The sequence below is a fragment of the Artibeus jamaicensis genome, unplaced genomic scaffold (assembly GCF_021234435.1).
Source record: "Artibeus jamaicensis isolate MK-2021 breed Jamaican fruit bat unplaced genomic scaffold, CSHL_Jam_final contig_3109, whole genome shotgun sequence".
NCBI lineage: Eukaryota > Metazoa > Chordata > Mammalia > Chiroptera > Phyllostomidae > Artibeus > Artibeus jamaicensis.
In genome coordinates, this window is record NW_026521716.1 from 1,449,790 (window position 1) to 1,468,676 (window position 18,887).

The window sequence follows — 18,887 nt, forward strand, 5'->3', positions numbered from 1 at the left end:
TGGCCGAGGCTCCGGTGGTCTCTCAACACCCAACAAACTACCCCAAAGCTTAGGGCTTAACACGCCCACTGTTGACTTGCTCACCACGCTGCAGGAGAGGCTCATGTCCACCCCACGCTCTGGGCCGGGCCTCCTGCATGGGCCCCTCTCCCATGGGTGCTACCAATGGGAGGCTCGGCTGAGGCTGGAACGTCCCAGGTGGCTCCCTCTGCCGGACCGGCCACAAGCCTCAGCGGCCTGGCATCTCTCCTGCTCGCTGCTGGGCTTCTCAGTGGGGTAGCCGGGCCTCCGGGCATGGTGGCTCAGGTCCAGCTTGTTCTAGGAGTTTAAAGGATATCACTAAGACCGAGTTTCTCTCCCTCCACTCTTGGTTCTGCCCCCCGATAGTTACCCCTAGGGGTGGCAAGATGGCACAGCCCCCAGCCCCAGTGGATGGGGGGGGTTCACAAGTCCTAGGGTTCCCCCTGATTGGATGAGCTTGGGTCACGTGTCACCTCTAAACCAATCACTGTGGCTAGGGGAATGGAATACCATGGTTGACCAGGCCTGGGTCACAGGAAACTGGTCATGATCAAACAGATTCCAGCTGCATTTGTATCAATCATATGTGCGCACTGCTGCCCACACGCCTTCACTGCATACGTGTTGGTGTATCACACACTGGCAGGTAGGGCTGCAGGGCCCCTGGTGAGCGTCCAAGGCCCGTGAGCCTGCCCGTGGCCCTCGGGATGTCTCAGGTCCCCGGGGCCCTGAGCCTGGTGCAGCTCTATCGTTAGGCTGAGCTCTCGGGAGAAGGGGCAAGGCCTCCTCGTTCCCTGCCGGCGAGGGCCCGGGCCGCAGTTTTGCAGCAAAGAGCTTTGTGACGCCAGCAGAAGGGGAGGCCAGTGCCGGCCCCGCGTGCCGAGAGGCAAACACAGTGAGATGGGGGAGGGTTTCCAGGAGCCGAGCAACGGTCCAGCTGCCAGGCCTGTGGCCAGCTGAGCCTCCCCACCTCCAGGAGGCTGGACTCAAAGATGAGTCCGGACAGCGGGAAGCCACCTGTTAGTGTGGGCATCTGCCTGCCAGTGTCCCCAAGATCATCTTGGTCTTCTTGGACACCGTGGTAGGCAGCCTCTGCCGAGACCATCTCCGATGACCCCACCTCCTGAGCTTGGGCCCTTGGATCGTCCCCTCCCTCATCGAAGCACCTCGACCTGAGTGACCAGTAGGAGGGGGCAGGAGTGACCACGGTGCAGGACTTTTAAGGCATCACTGCTCCTGCCTGGTTCTCTCTCGGACCACTCACTCTAGAGGGGTTCACGCCCAGTCGTGTGCACACCCAAGGGGCCCCCAGGAAAGGTCCACGGGCGCCAGCCCCACCCCCCGAGGGGCAGCCCCCTGCTACGGGCAAGCCTTCCGATGGGACCGCAGCCCCAGCTGGTGGTGTGGCTCCGACTTCACGGGGGACCTGGAACCAGAACCAGCTGAGCTGTCCCCACCCCTGGTGCAGAGTTCTCGGCCACCGTGGCTCCCGTCCCCGTTGAGGGACAGCTTGCTCTGCAACGGTAAATCACTAATGCAGACGCTTTCCATTTACTGTGAGCTCACTGCGTGCAGAACGCCCAGCCTCCCAGTGAGGCCTCACCCCCGCAGAGACCTGGGGGCGGGTGGAGTGCTCCCCATTTCACAGGTGGAGAGCCAGGCTTCGGAGAGGAGCAGGGACCTGTTCAAGCCCCACAGCCTGGCAGTGGCCGTCTGCCCCCAAACCTCTGTCCTGCCTGCCCCGGGGGGGCCCCTCCCCCTTCCCAGGGCGGGCTGGGCCGCTGCCCCAGCGGAGGCCGCTTTGATGTCAGGCCTGCGTTTCTGTTGAGGCACTTAGGTCGTGCAGACAATTCTTTAGAGCGAAAACAACTGCGGCAACAATGCCCTGCGTTTGTTGTTCCCCGGGGGCCGCCTTATCAGACCTCTGCACGCGTGGAGGCTGGAAAACACAGAAGTGTGTCCTGTCCCCTCATGAAGGGCGGAGGGTGAAGTCAGGGTGTCTCAGTGCTGCGCTCCCTCCAGGGGCTGTGGGGGAGGGTCCCTCCTCTCTCCTCCAGCTCCTTGGGGCTCTGGGGGCCCTGGGCTGAGGCCACGTCCCTCCAGCCTCTACCTCTGGCTTCCCACAGACTTCTTTCTGTCTTTGGTAAGGACTCCTGTCATGAAATTCCGGACCCACCCCAGTCTAGGATGGTCTCACCTTGATCCTTACCTTAATGACATATGCAAAGATCTGTATTCCAAGGAAGGTCCCATTCTGAAGTTCCAGGCAGATACACATTTGGGGGGATGCTATTCAATCCACTGCACATTTGTCTGCTGTTTGGTTTTTCATCAAAGGCTGGCACTTCCCAGCAAATCTGCAAGGTGGGTTCTAAGTATTCGTTGAAACCTACAGTGTGAGGTGCCTGGCCTGGGGATTTGCCCCAGGTGTCCCACCAGCAGGGGGAAGGGTCGAGCCTCTTGCCCCACGGACAGGACCCCACACCCATGCGGGTGAGTGGGGAGAGCCTCTGCACCCCCAGTCCCTGCTGCAGCCCAGCGGGGTCCTGGCCTTCCCAGGAGCAGGGGCTGTAAGGTCTCGCTGCAGGTGGCTGCGGGCGGGCCGCTCCAGGTGGGCTCCCCGGCCAGGAGAACCTGGTAATGATCGGGCTGCTCTCCTCACCGGGTTCCCTGATGGTCCATTAAAGGCACAGGGGACCTGGTGATTACAGGGAAAGTCCACCTGGCTCCCCTTTGAAACACACAAAGGCTGCGCAGGTAATGGGCTGGGGCCTCGCGTTTGAAGTGGCAGCGCCCCGGGAACATCGGGCGGGCTGTGCACCGCACCACAAACACGCCGGGCACAGCTGGCCCTTGGGGGCTGCCCGGGCCCAACGTCGGGGCCCGGTTCTGCTTTTTTCTTTGGTTCTGACGTGCCCCAAACCCCGGGGTGCTCACTTGTGCCTTGCTTTGGTGGGAGGGAGTGGGAGGAGGGGGGGCCTTTTTTTTTTGGTTTTTCTCTGAGTGGAACTTCAGAGGATATGAACACCAAAGCGTCAGTGTTGCCTCATTGATTCGGGATTAGTGCTGAGCCCAGCAATTACTGTGGGTTCTCACAACAGCCAAAACAAAAAATTCTCACAGTCGGGCTCAGAGAGCCTTCCAATCAGATCCCTGTTTCAGGAGTCTGGGCAGACTTGGGGGAGCGGCCACCCCCCATTTTTCTAATCCCTTATGCATTCAACACATGCTTATCAGGCACCCACTATGTGCTGGGCAATAGGAACAGCAAGTGCTAAGGCCCTGGGGTAGAACGGGGTCGGAGCATCAGGGAGCCAGCCGGAAAGGGCAGTGTGGCTGGAGGGCGGTGATGGGGGGCGGCAGGTGGGGCAGCGGGTTGGAGAACACGCAGGCGCCCACCCCACAGGCACGTGGACCCTGGTCTGGGTTGGCACCCAAGGAGGTTCGGGGCTAGAGAATGAGGTGCGTTCCATGTGTGTGGCCCAGGCTTTTGCGTGGACTCACATCTGTGGTCCTATGGGGTCGGCACCCAGGAGCGGAACTGCTGTCGCTTGGTGACTCTGTTTAACTCACCAAGGAACCTCTAGGCTGCTTGGCACGGGGACTGCCCCATTCCACACTTCCTCAGCATGAGGGTGACAAGGTGTGCCCGCGGCCACGCCTTCCCGCTGAGGGCCCGGAGGCGGAGCTGAGGGCCGGATGTGCTTGTCCTTGCACCTTGCTTTCTAGGACGGCTGTTCCAGTTCACTCTCGGTCCCCGCTGAGCCCGCACTGGGTGACAGGTCCCTGGGTGCCAGCCACACCTCCTGCTTCCCTCGGGGACCTTGTTCCAGCCTTGGGGGTCTGGGCTGGCCCTGGTGCATGTGGAGGCTGCCCCAGAGTCTGCGCTGATTTGGGGCACAGGCCCGGGCGCCCAGAGCGGGAAGGCGGGCCTGGTCCGGGCCCCCAGGAAGGGCAGCGGCAGCCCTCCACACAGTCTTCCTGGGCAGCCCATGCCCTACCCAGAACCGTCCTTTCTAGATCTCCAGTGGGGAGGGCGGGGAAGGGTCCTCTCCCCACTCAGTGCTGGTTGGGACACAGGCTGGAGCCAGGTTGCTGCTGTGGCGACAGGGGTGGGGGTGGGGGGACAGCCCTGTCCGCAGGCATTTCGGAACTCGGAGCAGTGCGGCAGCTGGGAGCCCGGGCCAGGACTGAGGGGCAGAGAGGTGAAGAGCGGAGTTTGCCTGCTCCTGACTGAGGGAACGGGTTGCTTCTGGGTGGAAAGATGCTTAGAGACCACTGGTATTTGCCCTGTGGTGGGGGGCCCAGTGGGCCAGAAGTCAGGGGAACTGGTGTCCCCTTCTGCAGGCAGGGGCTCCAGGGACTCGACTCCCGAAGAGCCCAACGGGGAGGCAATGCACATACCTGCAGGCGCAGGCAGGGTTCCTGAGCGCCCAGAAAGCAGGCCCTGGAGGCCCCAGGCCGCCATCCTCATGGGGGAGAGGAAGGCTCTCCCGACTCCCCGGGCTGGGCCCTGGAGGATGGGCAGGAATGAGGGGGAGGAGAACAGGGGGGCATCTGGGCCAGAGAAGGGTGGGCCGAGGCATGGAGGTGGCCCTGCCCCAAGACAGAGGTGCCAGGCCAGCGGGGACCGTGTGCTGGAGCCTGGAATGCCAGTCCCAGGCTGGTGCCCACTTTGCCGTGAAAGGCTGCAGTCACGCGGTGTCACACAGTAAGGGGATCGGACAGGGGTGGCCTCGGGGGCCTGCAGCTGAGACAACCCTGCCCTGGCCCCGCCCTGAGCATGCCTGGTCAGTGCTTGGCCAGCTGACCTTGGCCCTCTCCTCGCCGGGGCCGAGACCGTCCCTGGAGACAGCGCTGTGCACTTCAGCGGGGGCCTTCATCGGCTCCGAGGCCTTTGGGAGCCCGGCTTAATGAAGGCCCCCGGGACCGGCCTCCAGTGCGGTTTTGCAGCTGGGTGGCAGAGGGAACAGAGGGGTTAACGTGATCCGTTCGAGACCACACAGCAGTGCCGGACAGGCCACCCTCCAGCCTTTGCCTGCGACCTCCACTCTCTCATCGCCGGGCCTCGCTCTGCTGGCCCCCAGCACTCAGCTGATGGCTGGAAGTCCGGGCTGCCCCGCTTGCCAGCGGCCAGCCCACAGCAGCTGAGCCCTGGGCCCTTCCCGGACGCTGAGGCTGAAGGCGAGGGTGGATCTCGGGACCTGGAATCTGCTCCCACAGGGCCTGTGGGGCCCCGCAGGGCTGTGCTGGCTCCGGGCGAGCCTGGCTGGGGTGAGGGGGCCGGGCAGAGATGCCTGGCTGTGGTGGGGGGGAGGGATGGCCCCCTCCCCCCGCTGGGAAATTCCTTACATTCTTTCTTCGGGTCTGTGAGCTCATGAGCGAGTGTGGTGGGTGCGTCTTGTAAACCGGAAAATAAACCTTTCATTGAAAAGGAGAAAAACAGATGCATTTCCAATCTGAAGGGCAGTGGTCATCAAAGTCAAGGACGGGGAGGCGGCCTGGCAGTCCCCTCGAGCTGGGCCAGCACAGTGTCTGCAAAGGGCTAGCTCCCCACTCAGCTCGCCCGGCTCTCCCACTGACCAGCTGCCCTGGGTCCAGGCCCTGACCTGCTTCCCAGCTGATGTCAGGAGCCCCTGGCAGGCCTCTGCGTCCTGTGCCATGGTGGCCTGTTTGAGCCCAACAGCTGAGTGGCCCTGATGGCCTAAGTTACATCCGCTCCGGCAAGGTCCCCGCTGGCCCAGTGGCTCCTGCTGCAATCCAGGGAAAAGCCCGGGTCCTGCCAGGGCCCCGAGGCCCCAGCCTCTGCCCCAGGTTCTGGGTCTGCACCAGGACCTGCTCTGCCCCTCCCCTGCTCCAGCAGCCACGGCTTCCATACTCTTCCAATTTGGCCCCCTGGCCTTTGCTCCGTCTGTGCCCCCTGCCTGGTGCACCCTCAGCCGGCTCCACTTTCTGGCTTCTGCCCGAATATTGGTGCGCACAGGCCAGTTTCTTCTGGGCCGGGCCTGTCCCACTGACCCTGCCCGCACACCAGCAAGCCCACAGCCCTCCTGCTTCCTTCATCATCTGACTTCTTGTCACCTCCCAGGGCACCTTGTCACTCTGTGCATTTGTTTGTGGTCCATCCCCGGACTGCAGTGGGGCCTGGCGTGTCCTGGGCAGTAGGGCCTGTCCTACTGCCCCTCAAGGCCGAGAATACCGAGTCCTGCTCTTCCTCATGAAGGCAGCCCATCTAGTCTCAAGAGTGAGCCCCCCGTCACTGGGAGTATCCAAGGAGTCAGGGGGAAGGATTCTGTGCCGTGCATGGGGTCCCAGAAGGCTACAACGTTTCAGGGCCAGACATGAACAGCAGAAGCAAGCAAACCTCATTTTGCAGAGGAAGCTGAGGCCAGGGAGGCAGGCTGACGGGCCAGCATCAGGTCTCTCTGCTCTCCCAGCACAAGCCCGTGGCTTGGCGTGGGGGTGGACAGAGGTCTAGTGCGATGGCGACCCGTATGGGGAGGGCTACACAGGTGAGGGGGTGGTGGCCCCAGGCCTACCTGGCTTTGACTCCTGGAAGGCCCCTTTCCCCTCACTCCCTCTGACCCTGACCCTCCTGTTGGTCAAAGCCCCAACTGCTGAGGACCCCAGAAGCTCAGCATTTGCACATGAATAGGTGGAGATTTCCTGAAACCATTTTGCCCACAAAAATGCACATTTCTCACCAAAAGGCTCCAAGTCCGGCAACCCTGAGGCCAGCCAGCAGTCGCACTGATCCTGTCCCCAGGCATGGAGGGGGCTGGGCCCTCCCAGGGGGTCTACCTGGCCCTGTTACACCTGGTAGGGGTGCGCCTGCAGGGAGCCAGGACACTGAACGTCCCCACGTCTCAGGGCAGACGGGAGGGAACCGGAAGTGGGGGGGCCTCTCTGGGACTGCACCCTGGGAGCAGCTCTTCAGGGCCGGGGGTGGGGGTGAGCTGCTGCCCCTGTTTGTGCTCACTTCTTCACTCAGCAAACACCGTCCTTGTCCACTCTGAGCCACCCGAAGGAAATGAAAACTCTAATTCGAAAAGATACACGCACCCCTGCGTTCACTGTAGCGTTATCCACAACACCAAGGTCGGGAGCCACCTGGGTGTCGTGCACAGACGAGCCGCCAAAGAAGAGGCGTCAGCCACAGAAAAGAATACAAGCTTGCCATTTGCAACAACGCAGAGGGTCCTTGAGGGCACCATGCTCAGCGAACTGAGTCTGAGAAAGACAAAGGCTGCATCGCTTTACTCGTACCCGGAATCTAAAACACTGTACCAATGAAGAAGCGAAACAACACAGACTCGATACAAGCCGGGCGTTGCCGGAGGCTTGGGCAGTGGAAGGGGGATGAGCGGGAAGATGGAGGGGAGTAGGAGGTGCAGACGCAGGGCCTCGGGCGTCTGGGGGGGACACAGCCGACACCGCAGGCCCTGTGCCGTGGCAGGTGGTGTAGGCTTCTCGCGCTGGTCACCCTGTGAGGTGTACAAACATCACATCGCCATGGGAGCATTGTACCCCCGAAGCTCATATAATTGTGTCTGTCAACTATACTTTAAAAAGAACTTCCCATTCCAGAATAACATTGTTTTTAAAGGAGCAAAGCTTGTTCTGTCCCTGCCACATGCTGGGGATGCAGGGGTGAAGAAGACCAACTGTGTGGACAAACCCCTGCTCTCATGGGGCTCAGAGTGGAGAGGGACACAGAGTAGATGTGAAGTTGACATTTTGGCTGCTACTGGGGGCTGTGGGGACACCAGGGCCGGGCTGCGGCCGGACAGTGTGCTGGGGTCCGGGGTGTAAAGAAGCCGGCCTGTGAAGGTGCAGGGCAGGAACTCTCCAGTCTGGGAATGGGCCGGGACCCGTGGGCCGGTGGCAACCTCTCCCTTCCTCCAGGCGCGCCTCTGCCGTCAGGGCACCGACCGGGCTTGCGCCTCTCTCGGCCGTGTCTGGGCTGTGCGGGAGGAGGGCCGGCACGGTCGGCCCTCCACTTCTTCCATCCCCAGCCCAGGAGGGGGGCTCTCGGCCCAGACAGACTGGCCGAGGTGGGGAGGAGCTGGTTCCCCCCCACCTGTCGTGGGTCCCATGGCGCTCCCCCCAAGAGCTGTCCAAGTCCGGAGCCCTGGCACCCGGGAACGTGACCTTCCGTGGAAAGAAGGCCTTTGCAGATGGAACGAGGGTGAGGGTGTTGAGAGGAGGTCAGCTTGGACTCAGAATGTTCCCTAGACCTCAGGACAGGCGTCCTGGTGAGGAAGGACAAGAGGAACGCAGAAACGGACAGGAGAGAGGCGGCCAGGCAATGCCCGGGGCGACGGGGCCACGCAGCCCAGGACCACCGAGGGGGAAGCGCCGCCCCGCCTGCACGGCCGTTGGTCTCAGACTTCCGGCCGCGGAACTGGGGGACATGAACTGGAGCGTGGAGGCTACCGCGTGAGTCCTGCCTGCTACAGCAGCCCCGGGACACTGAGTCATGGGCCACGGGAGATGAGGCCCGGACCCCTGGGAACCACCTGGTCTTCCCTGGACAGCCTCTTGGGCCCCTCCCCGGGGGAAGGGGCCTAAGAAGTGTCTAGGGCTAAAGAGATTTGGGGGTCCCATGTGCGCCCCTCCGCCAGCAGGTAAACTCGGACAGGTCACTTGCCCTTAGCCTTGGCTTTCTTGCCCTCATGATGGGAGGTGCCACAGCTCTCGCCCCCCAGGGCTGCAGGGCCTGTCTGGAGACCCCACAGTGAGGGTCTCAGCCACGCTGCTGAGCCTGGGGGTGGCAGCCTGGCTGGGCCCCTGGCTCTGGCCACCCTGGCAGCACCCTGGGGAAGGGGACTCATTAACATACTGTGTCGACAAACACAGGCCTAATCACATTAGCGCTGAAGTACAAATCCACCGGGCCCTGGGGCCGCTTTCAAAGAGTTGGGGCTTGGCGGGTGCTGGGCTTTCCTCGGGCACTGTTTGCCCCTCCTGGGCTGGTGTCAAGTGGCTGGGAAGAGGCCAGGAACCTCCCTGGGAAGTGTGAGTGTGTCTGGGGGCCACCAACAGGGAGAGAGGCGGGCAGCCCATGGCCCGCCCGGGCCCGGGAGCCTGCAGTCCCCGCACCTCCGCCTGGGCTTCTGCCCTGTGCGTGGATCCTGTGCACCTCCGTCGCCACCTGGGATCCCCAGGTGTGTCTGTGATGGTGGCCGAAGTGGCCTCACTCCCATGGGTGGGGGTCTGGCTGTTGGCAAGCCGTTAGGAGAGGGGCGGGCCTCGCTCCACCATGTGTCTCGTTCTGGGGCAGGCTAGCCAGGGCTTCATCTGGTGACAGCCACCAGGTTCCCACGGGCAGTAAGAAAGAGCCGGCTCCGTCGACGCCTGAGCCTCGGCTTCAGCACCTGGCAGGCCGTCCCTGCCAGTCATGTGGCCGAGCCCAGGTTCCGCAGCGGCAGGGTCATACTCCAGAGAAATGGGACAGATTAGCAGCCCACCAGCACCTTAAACAAAAGCCAAAGCAGTAGAAATGTAAAAATCCATCTTAGTGTTGGTTATTTACTGTTGTATTACATTACGCCTGGGGGGACCCAGTCCAGGCCACACCCAGACTCCCCCATGGGAGGGGGGACCACATGTGGGGCCCGTCCTTAGGGGCACCAAGGTTTCTCGAACTCCCAACCTTTCTTTTGTAGCTGATTTCAGCTCTTGCTGTGTTAACATGTCCGACCTGGCAAGTGCTGGTGACCCGCACTGGCGCCCAGCCCTCCCGGTGTCCAGTCAGGAGAAGAAAGGGGTCCGTGTGACACTGGGGAGGTCGGTGTGACCGACGCTGCACCTACGACTCATCTGCAGCTGCTTCTTAAACCAGCAGGCATGTGGGGCGCGCCCGTGGGAAACACTGAAGCTGAGCCCCGAAAAGTGAGCGGGAAGAAAAACGTGCCTGCTGGGATGGCTGTCACCAAAACGTCGGGCATCCGTCTCAGGGATCCTTCACACTCCGGTACGCGGGTGTCCTTCTGTCTCAGAGACCTGCCCTCCACCACACGTGGCACCTGCCAGCCCACGGTCCCCAGACGCCGTGTGGTCACTCAGTGAGCCGTCCAGCGAGCACACTGCCGCCCCTCTGCCCCGCCCCTGGCTTTGCGCGTGGCCCTGTGAGGCCCGCAGAGGCCGGCTCCCCTCGGTCCGCTTCCACAGGCCAGACCAGAGACGCCAGCCCCTGCCTGTGGCCCCCGCACTGTCTGAAATGTGGGTATCCTTTGGCTTTTGCGCACATGGGGTGGGGCAAAAGTAGGTTGATAGTTGAAGTACGTGAAGTGCAGTTTATTCTTGTTTATCAGAGACAATGTTCTTTCCCACAGGAGCAGCTGTGGGCTCCTTGTGCCCCACCCTGTGAGTGCGGCCGGCCCTCGCGGCTGCGAGCCCCTGGGCCAGCCCCCACCACCCCACCTCCCTGGGTGCTCCGGGGGCCCGGCTCCGCCCGCAGGCGGTCCTGGTTTCACACAAGCTGCTTTGCCTGTGTGTCCGTCCCCACCAATGTCAAGGGCTGGCGGTCTTCCAATGACAACGTGGGAGCTGCCTGAGCGTCCGCCGGCAGATGGGTGGGTCACCGGGCTGAGGCCCACGCTTACGACTCCTTGTCATCCGCTTTTCACCGGAGGAAACTTCGATACACGCCGCAGCACGGGTGAGCCCGAGGGCACCCTACTGAGTGAAATGAGCCGGACACGGGCGAATCCGGCATGATCCGCTTAGAGGGGGTCCCTGGAGGAGTCTAGTTCATAGACAGAACGTAGAATAGAGGTCCCCAGGGGCTGGCGGAGACGAGGGGGGCTTAGCGTCTCACGGGGTCAGAGCTCCCGTTGGGGCCGACGAGAAAGGTCTGGAGATAATGGTGGCGACGCCTGCACAAGCGTGTGAGTGACCCTCACGCCGCTGGGCCGAGCCCTGGACACTGATGGAGATGGTGAATTTACGTTACGCGCATTTTACCGACGTTGGAAGGGTGGGGGGTGCACGGGGTGAGTACCTGAGTGGGGAAGCCGGTTCTGGGCCCTACGTCCAGGGAGCCGTGTGCCTAGAAGAAGAGGGAAATTCGGACAGAGGCTCAGAGGAGAGGCCACGTGGCGGTGGAGGGGGCAGAGACTGGTGGCCGCCAGCCCAGGACACCAGGAGCCTCGGAGGCTGGAGGGGACAGGAAGGACCCTCCCCTGGTGCCCCTGGAAGGAGTGCAACCCCACGACACACTGCTTTCAGGCCACCCTGCAGATGGTGAGACAGTTGGTTGTTTTACGCCCTGGGGCACTGGTACTCCTGAGCGAAGGCCATTCCAGGCTGGGAGGCAGCCTGTGCAAAGGCCCTGCGGCTGCGTCGATGGTGCCCTTGGGTCCCGAGAAGTCCGAGTGGCAGGAGGGGGTCTGGCACCAGGCACGGTGTGGTGGAGGGCGTGGGACGGGCCTCGGTGAGGGCGAGCGGGGCCCTTGTGGGTTAGAGACATCACGAATTTGGTGCTATATCCATTCCCCTGGTACCTGGGCTGGTCTGGCGGTTGACATGATGGAGGGCAGGAGTCATGTTCTGGGACATTCCAGGCCATGGAGTTCTCTGACACCATGGAAGACAGAAGACTCACCCCACTGGGTCCTGTCCCAACTCCTGACCTGCAGAACCGAGAGGTTTAATAAAACGGTTGTCTGAAGCCCCCGGTTTCAGGGTGGGTGGTTATGTGGCGGTAAGTAATGAGCAGGCCCCTTCGGCCGCGCTGAGGACTCTGGGCTTGGCCAGAGTAGCCCCGGGAGGCTGGGAGGGGACTCAAACCAGGAGAGGCAGGGTCACACTGCGACGTGGCCAAGCAAGGGGGCCCGAGGCCCTGCTTTCCTGGGGCTCTCCCCGTCTTGGCCTGGGTCCCTCCCCAGCCCAGCCCCAGCCCAGCGTGGACAACCCTCCCGCTCCCTACTTTATTTAAAAAAAAGAATTTTGGATTCTGATTCTGAATTGAGAGCAATTACAAATCATTAGCACTGGAGGAAGACTGAACTCAGAGGCCCTGAGCTACCCCGAATTAGACCAAGCCGAATAAATCAGGGCGGCCTTGGGGAAGGGAGGGTCTCCCTGGACTGGCAGGGGTCTGGGGCCGCCCTCTGAGACACCTGTCACGCCCGGTGCAGGTCTGTGCTCCGCCTGCCCGGGCTCCCAGCCTGCAAACAGACGATCCTCGGCAGCAGGAAGATGAAAAGGATTGGGACGTTCAGACTGCAATTAAGTCTCTTAGGGGAAGAACAGTAACAGTGGGCTCCAGCTTGCGTTCACTTCACAAGCAGCTTGCCCTTCGTCCACTCACTGGGCCCCTGCAGGCGGGGACCTGGGGAGCAGGAGGCGCGGAGAAGTCACCTGGTTTGTCCCAGGCCACACGGCTAGTAGGCGGTGGGCCTGGGCCAGAGTGCTCCCTCACTAGGCGGGCGGGTGTGAGCGAGTCTGAGCAGAGTGGTAGGTGCCCTAGGCATGGCAGCTAGCATGCCTCCCCTAAGTGACACAGCCCGAACCCCTAGTCTTGTTTCTCGAGGCCCCCCCTCTGCTTTAGTCCCCAGGGCTTTGAGATGGGCTCCAGGATCAGGCCTCTCTGACCTCACTTCCTCCTGGCCCCGTCCCAAGACTCCGGTCACATGGGTCTCCCGGAGGCTCCTCCCACCTGCCAGGTCTGCTCTCAGCTCAGCACCTTTGCATTGGCTGTTCCCTATGCTCAGAACACTTTTCCCTGCGTGGCTTCCTTCCTCAGCACCTTCAAGTCTTTGTTCAAAAGCCCCCTCCTGGTGAAGCCAGGGTGGGGGGGCCAAGTGCCTCTCTATCCCCCTCTGTTTTCTCCTACAGCACCGCCCACCCTGCCAGCCGGGATGTGCCCTGCCCCCTCCGTGCACCCCTGAGGTGGGCAGGGACCTTCATTTTCCTCACTGGGGGATATGGCAGGTGTGCAGCAGATAGGTGCTAAGTGAGCGGGTGTCCTCTCAGCCTCCCGGACACACCGCCAGTCCGCATCGGAAGGTTTTCACCACAGAAGCGGGGGGGGGGGGGGAGGCCTTCAGTGTGTGGCCAAGATCAACCTGGACAGGGAGGGACTGCAGGGCACCGTCCAGGAGGACAGCAGAAGAAAAGGCTGCGGCTGGGTGTCAATCAGGGTCCCCCTCCCCGCCCCCCAGCACACACCCCAGTGAGCATGAATAGCTCCCCGCATCGGTTTCCCTTCCCACAGGAACAACCCTGTGGGGGCGGGGGCAACGCAGGAATTCCTCGGGCTCAGTTTCGGAGGCCAGAGGCAGGAGATCGAGGGGCCTCTCCCACGTGCTGGGGGTTTGGGGCGCTCCCTGGGGCTCCTGGGCCCACCGAGAGAGGCACCACCTCCACCCTCCTTCCTTTTGAGAGCAACCAGCGGTACAGGGTTAGACCCCACCCCGTGACTCAGTCACCTCTGTAAAGATGCTATTTGCTTGGTATTGGGGCTTAGAGCCCTGACATCTTCTGGGGGACCCACGACTGAATCCATAGCATGACCCCTGGGCTTGTCACCCACACACCATGGGTGTGACGAAGAAGGGGAGGAGGTGAGTCTTGGAGGGAAAATCAGGTACAGTGAAGGGCCCTGTGGCCCCAATTGCCTTTTTTGCGGTGTTTTCATCAAGTGATTGGCTGGATGGTGCGGGGGAGGGGAGACCCAGATTCCAGGCGCACTGGGTGGTGTCTCTTCCCAGTGCCATCTACGCACACAAGCACCTTTGGTGTCTGCCTTGGTTGAGCTGCTTCTCACCAGACCATCTCAACCCTTCCTGGGTTTTCTCTCCTTAGGGTCTCACTCTGCTTCCCTCTGGAGAAAGGCCAGTGGGTGTTCATGACACTGACTTTCGGATTCACGGGCGGGGAATGCCCAGGAGCCCGAGAAACCAGCCCAGGTCAGCCTTCCTCCCCAGCCCCAGGGGCTTCCCTCCCCAACCCCAGGAAAGGGCCAAGGCCCGGCCAGCTTTGGTTAGTTCCAGTGGGGGAATGGCAGGTGAACTAGCCCATCGTGAGAATAAACCGCAACATTCAGAGTCATCCCAAACTTTGTGACACACACCCCTCAGGCTCCTGTCTTCACGGCCACATTTGTGTGGATACAGCTGGCTGAAATTTGTCTCCCCCACCCCCAGCCACGTGGGGCTCAGGGCCTCAAATAGACATGGGGAGACGAGGGGGGGGGGAGACGGGGGGGGGGAGCGGGAAGCCATATCAAGGCAGGTTTTAATCGCTCTGGGCCCTTTCCCCCGGCACTCACATCCAGCCCGGCAGGGCTCTCACACTGTAAATGGTTTCCTTTATTCAGCATCTCGTGTGCGTAGCACACACACTGCGACTCGGTGGGCACCTGTGTGCAGCTGGCCTGAAAGCCGCGGCCGGCACAGGGACCTCGCCCCCCTCACGGTGGCAGACACGCGTGTTACAAAGTGTCCAAGGTCCGTTGCATCTCCGCGCTCCACAGGATTTGCTGAATATGTACGAGAGGCCTCGGGTGACCAACTCGACACTTCAGGCATCTTCATTCCTGACACTGGACTGGGCCCCGAGATGAGACACCCGACAATGACTTAGGGTGCCTGACACCCACACAGCTTTCCACGGGTGGCTACATGCCGCACACAGTGACCGCAGATCCCACCCCCCTCCCCCCAACCCACAGGCGATCCCGGCCCACCTCCTGCCCCTCTTCAAACACTCCTGGAGTCCAGGGCGTGGTTTAAAATAAAAAAACAATACATTTTTTTATTACAGTGCATGAACAGCAGTTGAAGAAGCATGGCCCAGTCTCACAAGTGGCTTCTTCCTTCTGGGCCCGACTTAAGAACAGCATTTTAAATAGATAATTTGCATTCGAACAAAGAGTTTTAAAAAGGAATGTGAAAGACAAAAACCGCCAATCGGATTTTCCAGCCTCCCTGTCTGTAGACTCCCATAAAGTTAATTCAGGAGACAGTTCAGAAACATCTAGGCGAGTGTTAAAGTCTTTGGCGGACAGCCGACAGCATTTCTGGTAGCGAGCTAAGGTCTTCTCGTATAAACTTCAAAAAGTCATTCATTAAAATTAAATGTTTGCTAGCACCTCGGAACTTTTTTTAACCGTCCCGACCCGGCCTCTTCCGTCTTCGCCTCAACGACAGGGGTGACATTTGTAAAATATATAAAGAAAAATATAAGGTTACTTGGCGACCATATAGTGCACTCTAACAGCTGTCTGCAAATATTTTCACCATGATTACCCTTACTAAAAGTAAATCACGGGGTAAAGATAGCTCGAACGTGACAAGGTTCGGAAGGGTCGCACCCGACGCTATCTGCCACCCTGCTCGGCTGCTTGCGCCTGGAGAAAACGGCCGCTGGGAAGGGCGGACCTGCCCGCGGCGGGCGCTGTCTGTGGGTGGCGCCAGGTGAGGGGTGTCAAGGCTTTTGAGGTAGATGTTAAATCCACTTAAGCAGAGAAGCAGCCTCCCCCTCCACGCAAACTCTGCATTAAGTGTTTTGTACAATTACAAGGACATTCCACTGACAAGGGATAGCTAGCAGGAGCCCAAAGCTTCCAGATCACAGAAGTGAGCACCGGTTCCAGTGCCTGTGATTGGGAATCGGGGTTCATCATCACTCGGGGTTTGGTGGTGGCCGTAAAAACGCCCATGCGGTCCACCTCAGTCTTGCACCGGGCTGCCGGGCCTTTCCGATGCATTTACAAAACAGCCGCATTTCTTTGGTCTTTTTTTTTTTTTTGGCCTCCCCCCACCGCCCCCAGAGGCAACGTGGCTGTGGCTGATCCAAAAAAGGAAAACGGGAGTTTAAAAGTTGTCTAAGGTCTCTCCCATGGGGGGGGGGGATGGAGGCAGATTGACTACAGCTCGGTGCAAAGGTCAGCCCCGGCAGATCTAAAAACAGCGCCGTGGCCGCGGTGGGCTCTACAGCAGCGCTCCCCGTGCCCGGAGTAAACCGATCCGCCCCAATTAATAGCAACAGGGCACAAAGGGAGCGGGCGCGGGAGGACGCTAGCGGGGGGCGCGCCCGGGAGCTTCCCGAGCCCCGGCAGAGGGCTGCTGCACCGCGCAGAGCTAGCTGCCCATAGCCCAGTCTGGCGTCACTGGTCTTTACGACACCAAATAGCAGGACACCGGTGATGAGCTTCTGACTAGTTAAACAAATCCAGTGGGAGGGTCTCCACTGTTTTGGCAGAAAAGTCAGGGCGTTTTCCTTTTTTTGTTCGTTGTCCTTTTTTCCCCCAGAAAAGTACAAAACACGCCCACAGAACCATAAATAATTTGGTGGCAATATATACACATTTAAATAATTAATATAAATATCTTACGCAGACTTTCGCATTCAACTGTCCATCAGAAGCAAGTGCGCCGAGAGGGCCCTCGAGGGGCGCCTCCCAGGGGCCTCCCCGAGGCGGAGGCAGGGGGGCCCCCCCGCTCACAGCCTGGGGAGGAAGTGGGTGACCTTCATGGTGGGGGACACGCGGCTCCCCTTCTTGGTCCTCCCGTTCTTGCTCAGGGCGATGAACATGCCGGGGCGGCGGTAGCACTCGTAAGCGTTGTAGTTGTTGGGGAGGAGGATCTCCTTGAACTTGCACTCTTCGGTGAAGAAAGGCTGGAATGAAAGAGGGCCAGTCAGGCTGGGCCGTCCGGTTGGCCGGGGCCCCTCTTTGTCCCGTTCCCTGGGGTGGACGCGCCCCTGCCAGGACGTCAGGTGCCGAGACCCACCCGGGGTAAGAGGGACTTAGCCAGCTCACAGCAGTGGGTGCGCCAGCCACCTGCCCGGCACCTGGCAGCCTGAGAATTTCACCGCTGCCGGGTCCACCTTAAAGGACACGGCCCAGGAGCCCACAGAAGGACTCCTCGGGGTGCCCTTTGCTGGACGAGGCAGCGTCCACTCAGGGATGGCACACCCCCCCCCCCCCCCGCTTTTGTCCTGTCTTGGGGCCAAATCCTTGTCTAGGCTGGCCCGGGTCGCGGGGCCCCACCCTTGTGACCCCACCCCACGCTTCTGTTGGCCTGGAGGGTCGGGAACCTGAGCCCACTCTCCTCAGCCGGGGGCTGTGCCGGCCCCTGCGGTACTCACCGAGCCGTACAGCTTGCCCTTGTTACTCATAGCCACGAAAAACCGACTGGCCACGCCGAAGATGCTCACCACGCCCCGTTCCACTGGGGAGAGCTCCAGCAGGCCTGGGGGAAGGGCGCGGGTCATTGGGCAGGGGACCCTTAGCCTGCGCTGCCGCCCTCCTCTGCCTCCTTATCTGCGGGACCCCCATTTCTCGGCGGGTGTAAAGAGCCTGGGCTGTCCAGCGCAGGCTGTCCCCAGGGGGCCTCTAGAGGCCAGCCAGCGCGGCTCCTGGACCTCGCGAGGGCCGGAGGCTCCCCGCGCACCCTGTGCCCACGGGCGAGGGCGCTGGAATTCAGCACCGGAGAACGGCCTCCGAAGGCGGGGAGGCGGGGCTCAGCCGCTGGCTTGTGCGAAAGCCGTCCCTATAGGGACACCCGAAGCCAGGAGTGTTCGCGCCCTCCAGACACTGCACTTCAGTCCGCCCCGGTTCCCGGGGCCCCAGAGCAGGTGTCAGCTGGGGGCCTCTGTGTGCAGACACGGGCAGGAATGGGGGGCTGCCGTCCCCATCCCGGACCCTTCCCGCCCGGCCCTCCACACTCACTGTCGCTCGTGTCCGCATGTACGCCGCCGATACGGCCGTCGCGGAGCACCTGGAGGTGGAAGCCAATGCCCACGTTACAGTAGAGCCGCCGCAGCCGCTTGATGCCCAGCAGGTAGTCGCCGGCGCCGCTCTGGACGGCGGCCTCCTTGGGTTGCGCTGCCACGGGCAGGCGCGCCAGCGAACGCGCCACCAGGCTCTCCCAGCGGCGCTCCAGCTCGGCCTCCAGCGTGCCGTTGGGTGCGGTGGGCGCGGCGGCGCCCCCTCGGCCCGCCCAGGGCGCCAGCACCGCCAACAGGACCGCCGGGAGCAACGCGGCGCCGGGTCCCTGCATCCCCGCCCTCGGGCCGCGCGTCCGTTAGGTGGTCCGTGCGCCCGGGACTGAGCTGCGCCTGTGGTGGCCCGCGGGAGCGCACGGCCTAGGTCCGGGAAAGGAGTGCACGGCCGAGGGAGGAACGGGAGGCGAGCGACGGGGCCCCCAGGAGCCGGTATAGATACCCCGGGTGCCTGGAGCGGCGCTGCCCTCCAGAAGGACGCACGGCGGGGTTGGGACCCTGCGGAGCGGTGCGCGCCTAGCTCCGCGCTGGGCCGGCCCCGGGCCGAGCCGCTATATATAGCCGGGCGCCCCCTCCTACTCCCGCGGGGGGCCGTTCGTGTTCGCCTGGGCGCCCGGGGCGCTGTGGCGCTCGCGGCTGGTCGCAGGCCGCCTGCCAATCAGGACTGGGGGAGGGGAGGGAAGGGGAGGCGGCGGGGACAAGCGGCGCGAGTGCCACCTGGAGGGTCGTGGCCCCCACCCCTGGCCTTGCCCAGCCCGGGACCTGCTCCTCCCGCCCCTGGATCGAGTACGCTCCGCTCCTGCCTCCAGCCAGTTCTGACTCTTTCACTTTGTCCCTGCCTGTCCCGTCTCCGTCCCTTTCTCCGCCTCTGCTGGGGCAGCCTGGGTGTTGCCCTGACCCGGCACCCTCCGCTCCGGAGCCGCCGCTCCTGGAGCCTTGCCGCTCAGTAACTCCCTGGAGCCTGGCTCCTTTTCCGGGACCCTGGAGACCCCCTGAGGGTGGAGGAGGGTGGGAAAGGACAGTGAGCTGCGCGATGGCAGGCTGGGGAAGGACGAACTCCTCGCTGGGGGCTGAGGGCTGGGGGCTGGAGCAGGCAAGCCCTGGGCTCTGTCCCAGTGCTCTGGGCGATC

The 18,887-nt window shown here is 62.1% G+C and overlaps 1 protein-coding gene across 1 annotated transcript; it reads right to left on the reverse strand.

The window, feature by feature from the left end:
• Window positions 1–16,473: 16,473 nt before the first annotated feature.
• Window positions 16,474–18,035, reverse strand: FGF4 (fibroblast growth factor 4). Its single transcript, XM_037135238.2, has 3 exons — window positions 17,705–18,035; window positions 17,122–17,225; window positions 16,474–16,650 (listed from the first exon to the last, which is right to left on the reverse strand). The coding sequence occupies exons 1-3, from the start codon at window positions 18,033–18,035 to the stop codon at window positions 16,474–16,476; spliced, it is 612 nt and encodes a 203-aa protein (XP_036991133.2).
• Window positions 18,036–18,887: the final 852 nt, after the last annotated feature.

Coding starts and splice junctions, on each gene's coding strand:
- FGF4 (XM_037135238.2), bottom strand. CDS start 18,035: ATGCAGGGACCCGGCGCCGCGTTGCTCCCGGCGGTCCTGTTGGCGGTG. Junction 17,226..17,704: donor ACATGCGGACACGAGCGACA/GTGAGTGTGGAG, acceptor CCCTTCCCCCAG/GCCTGCTGGAGCTCTCCCCA. Junction 16,651..17,121: donor AGGGCAAGCTGTACGGCTCG/GTGAGTACCGCA, acceptor CTTTCATTCCAG/CCTTTCTTCACCGAAGAGTG.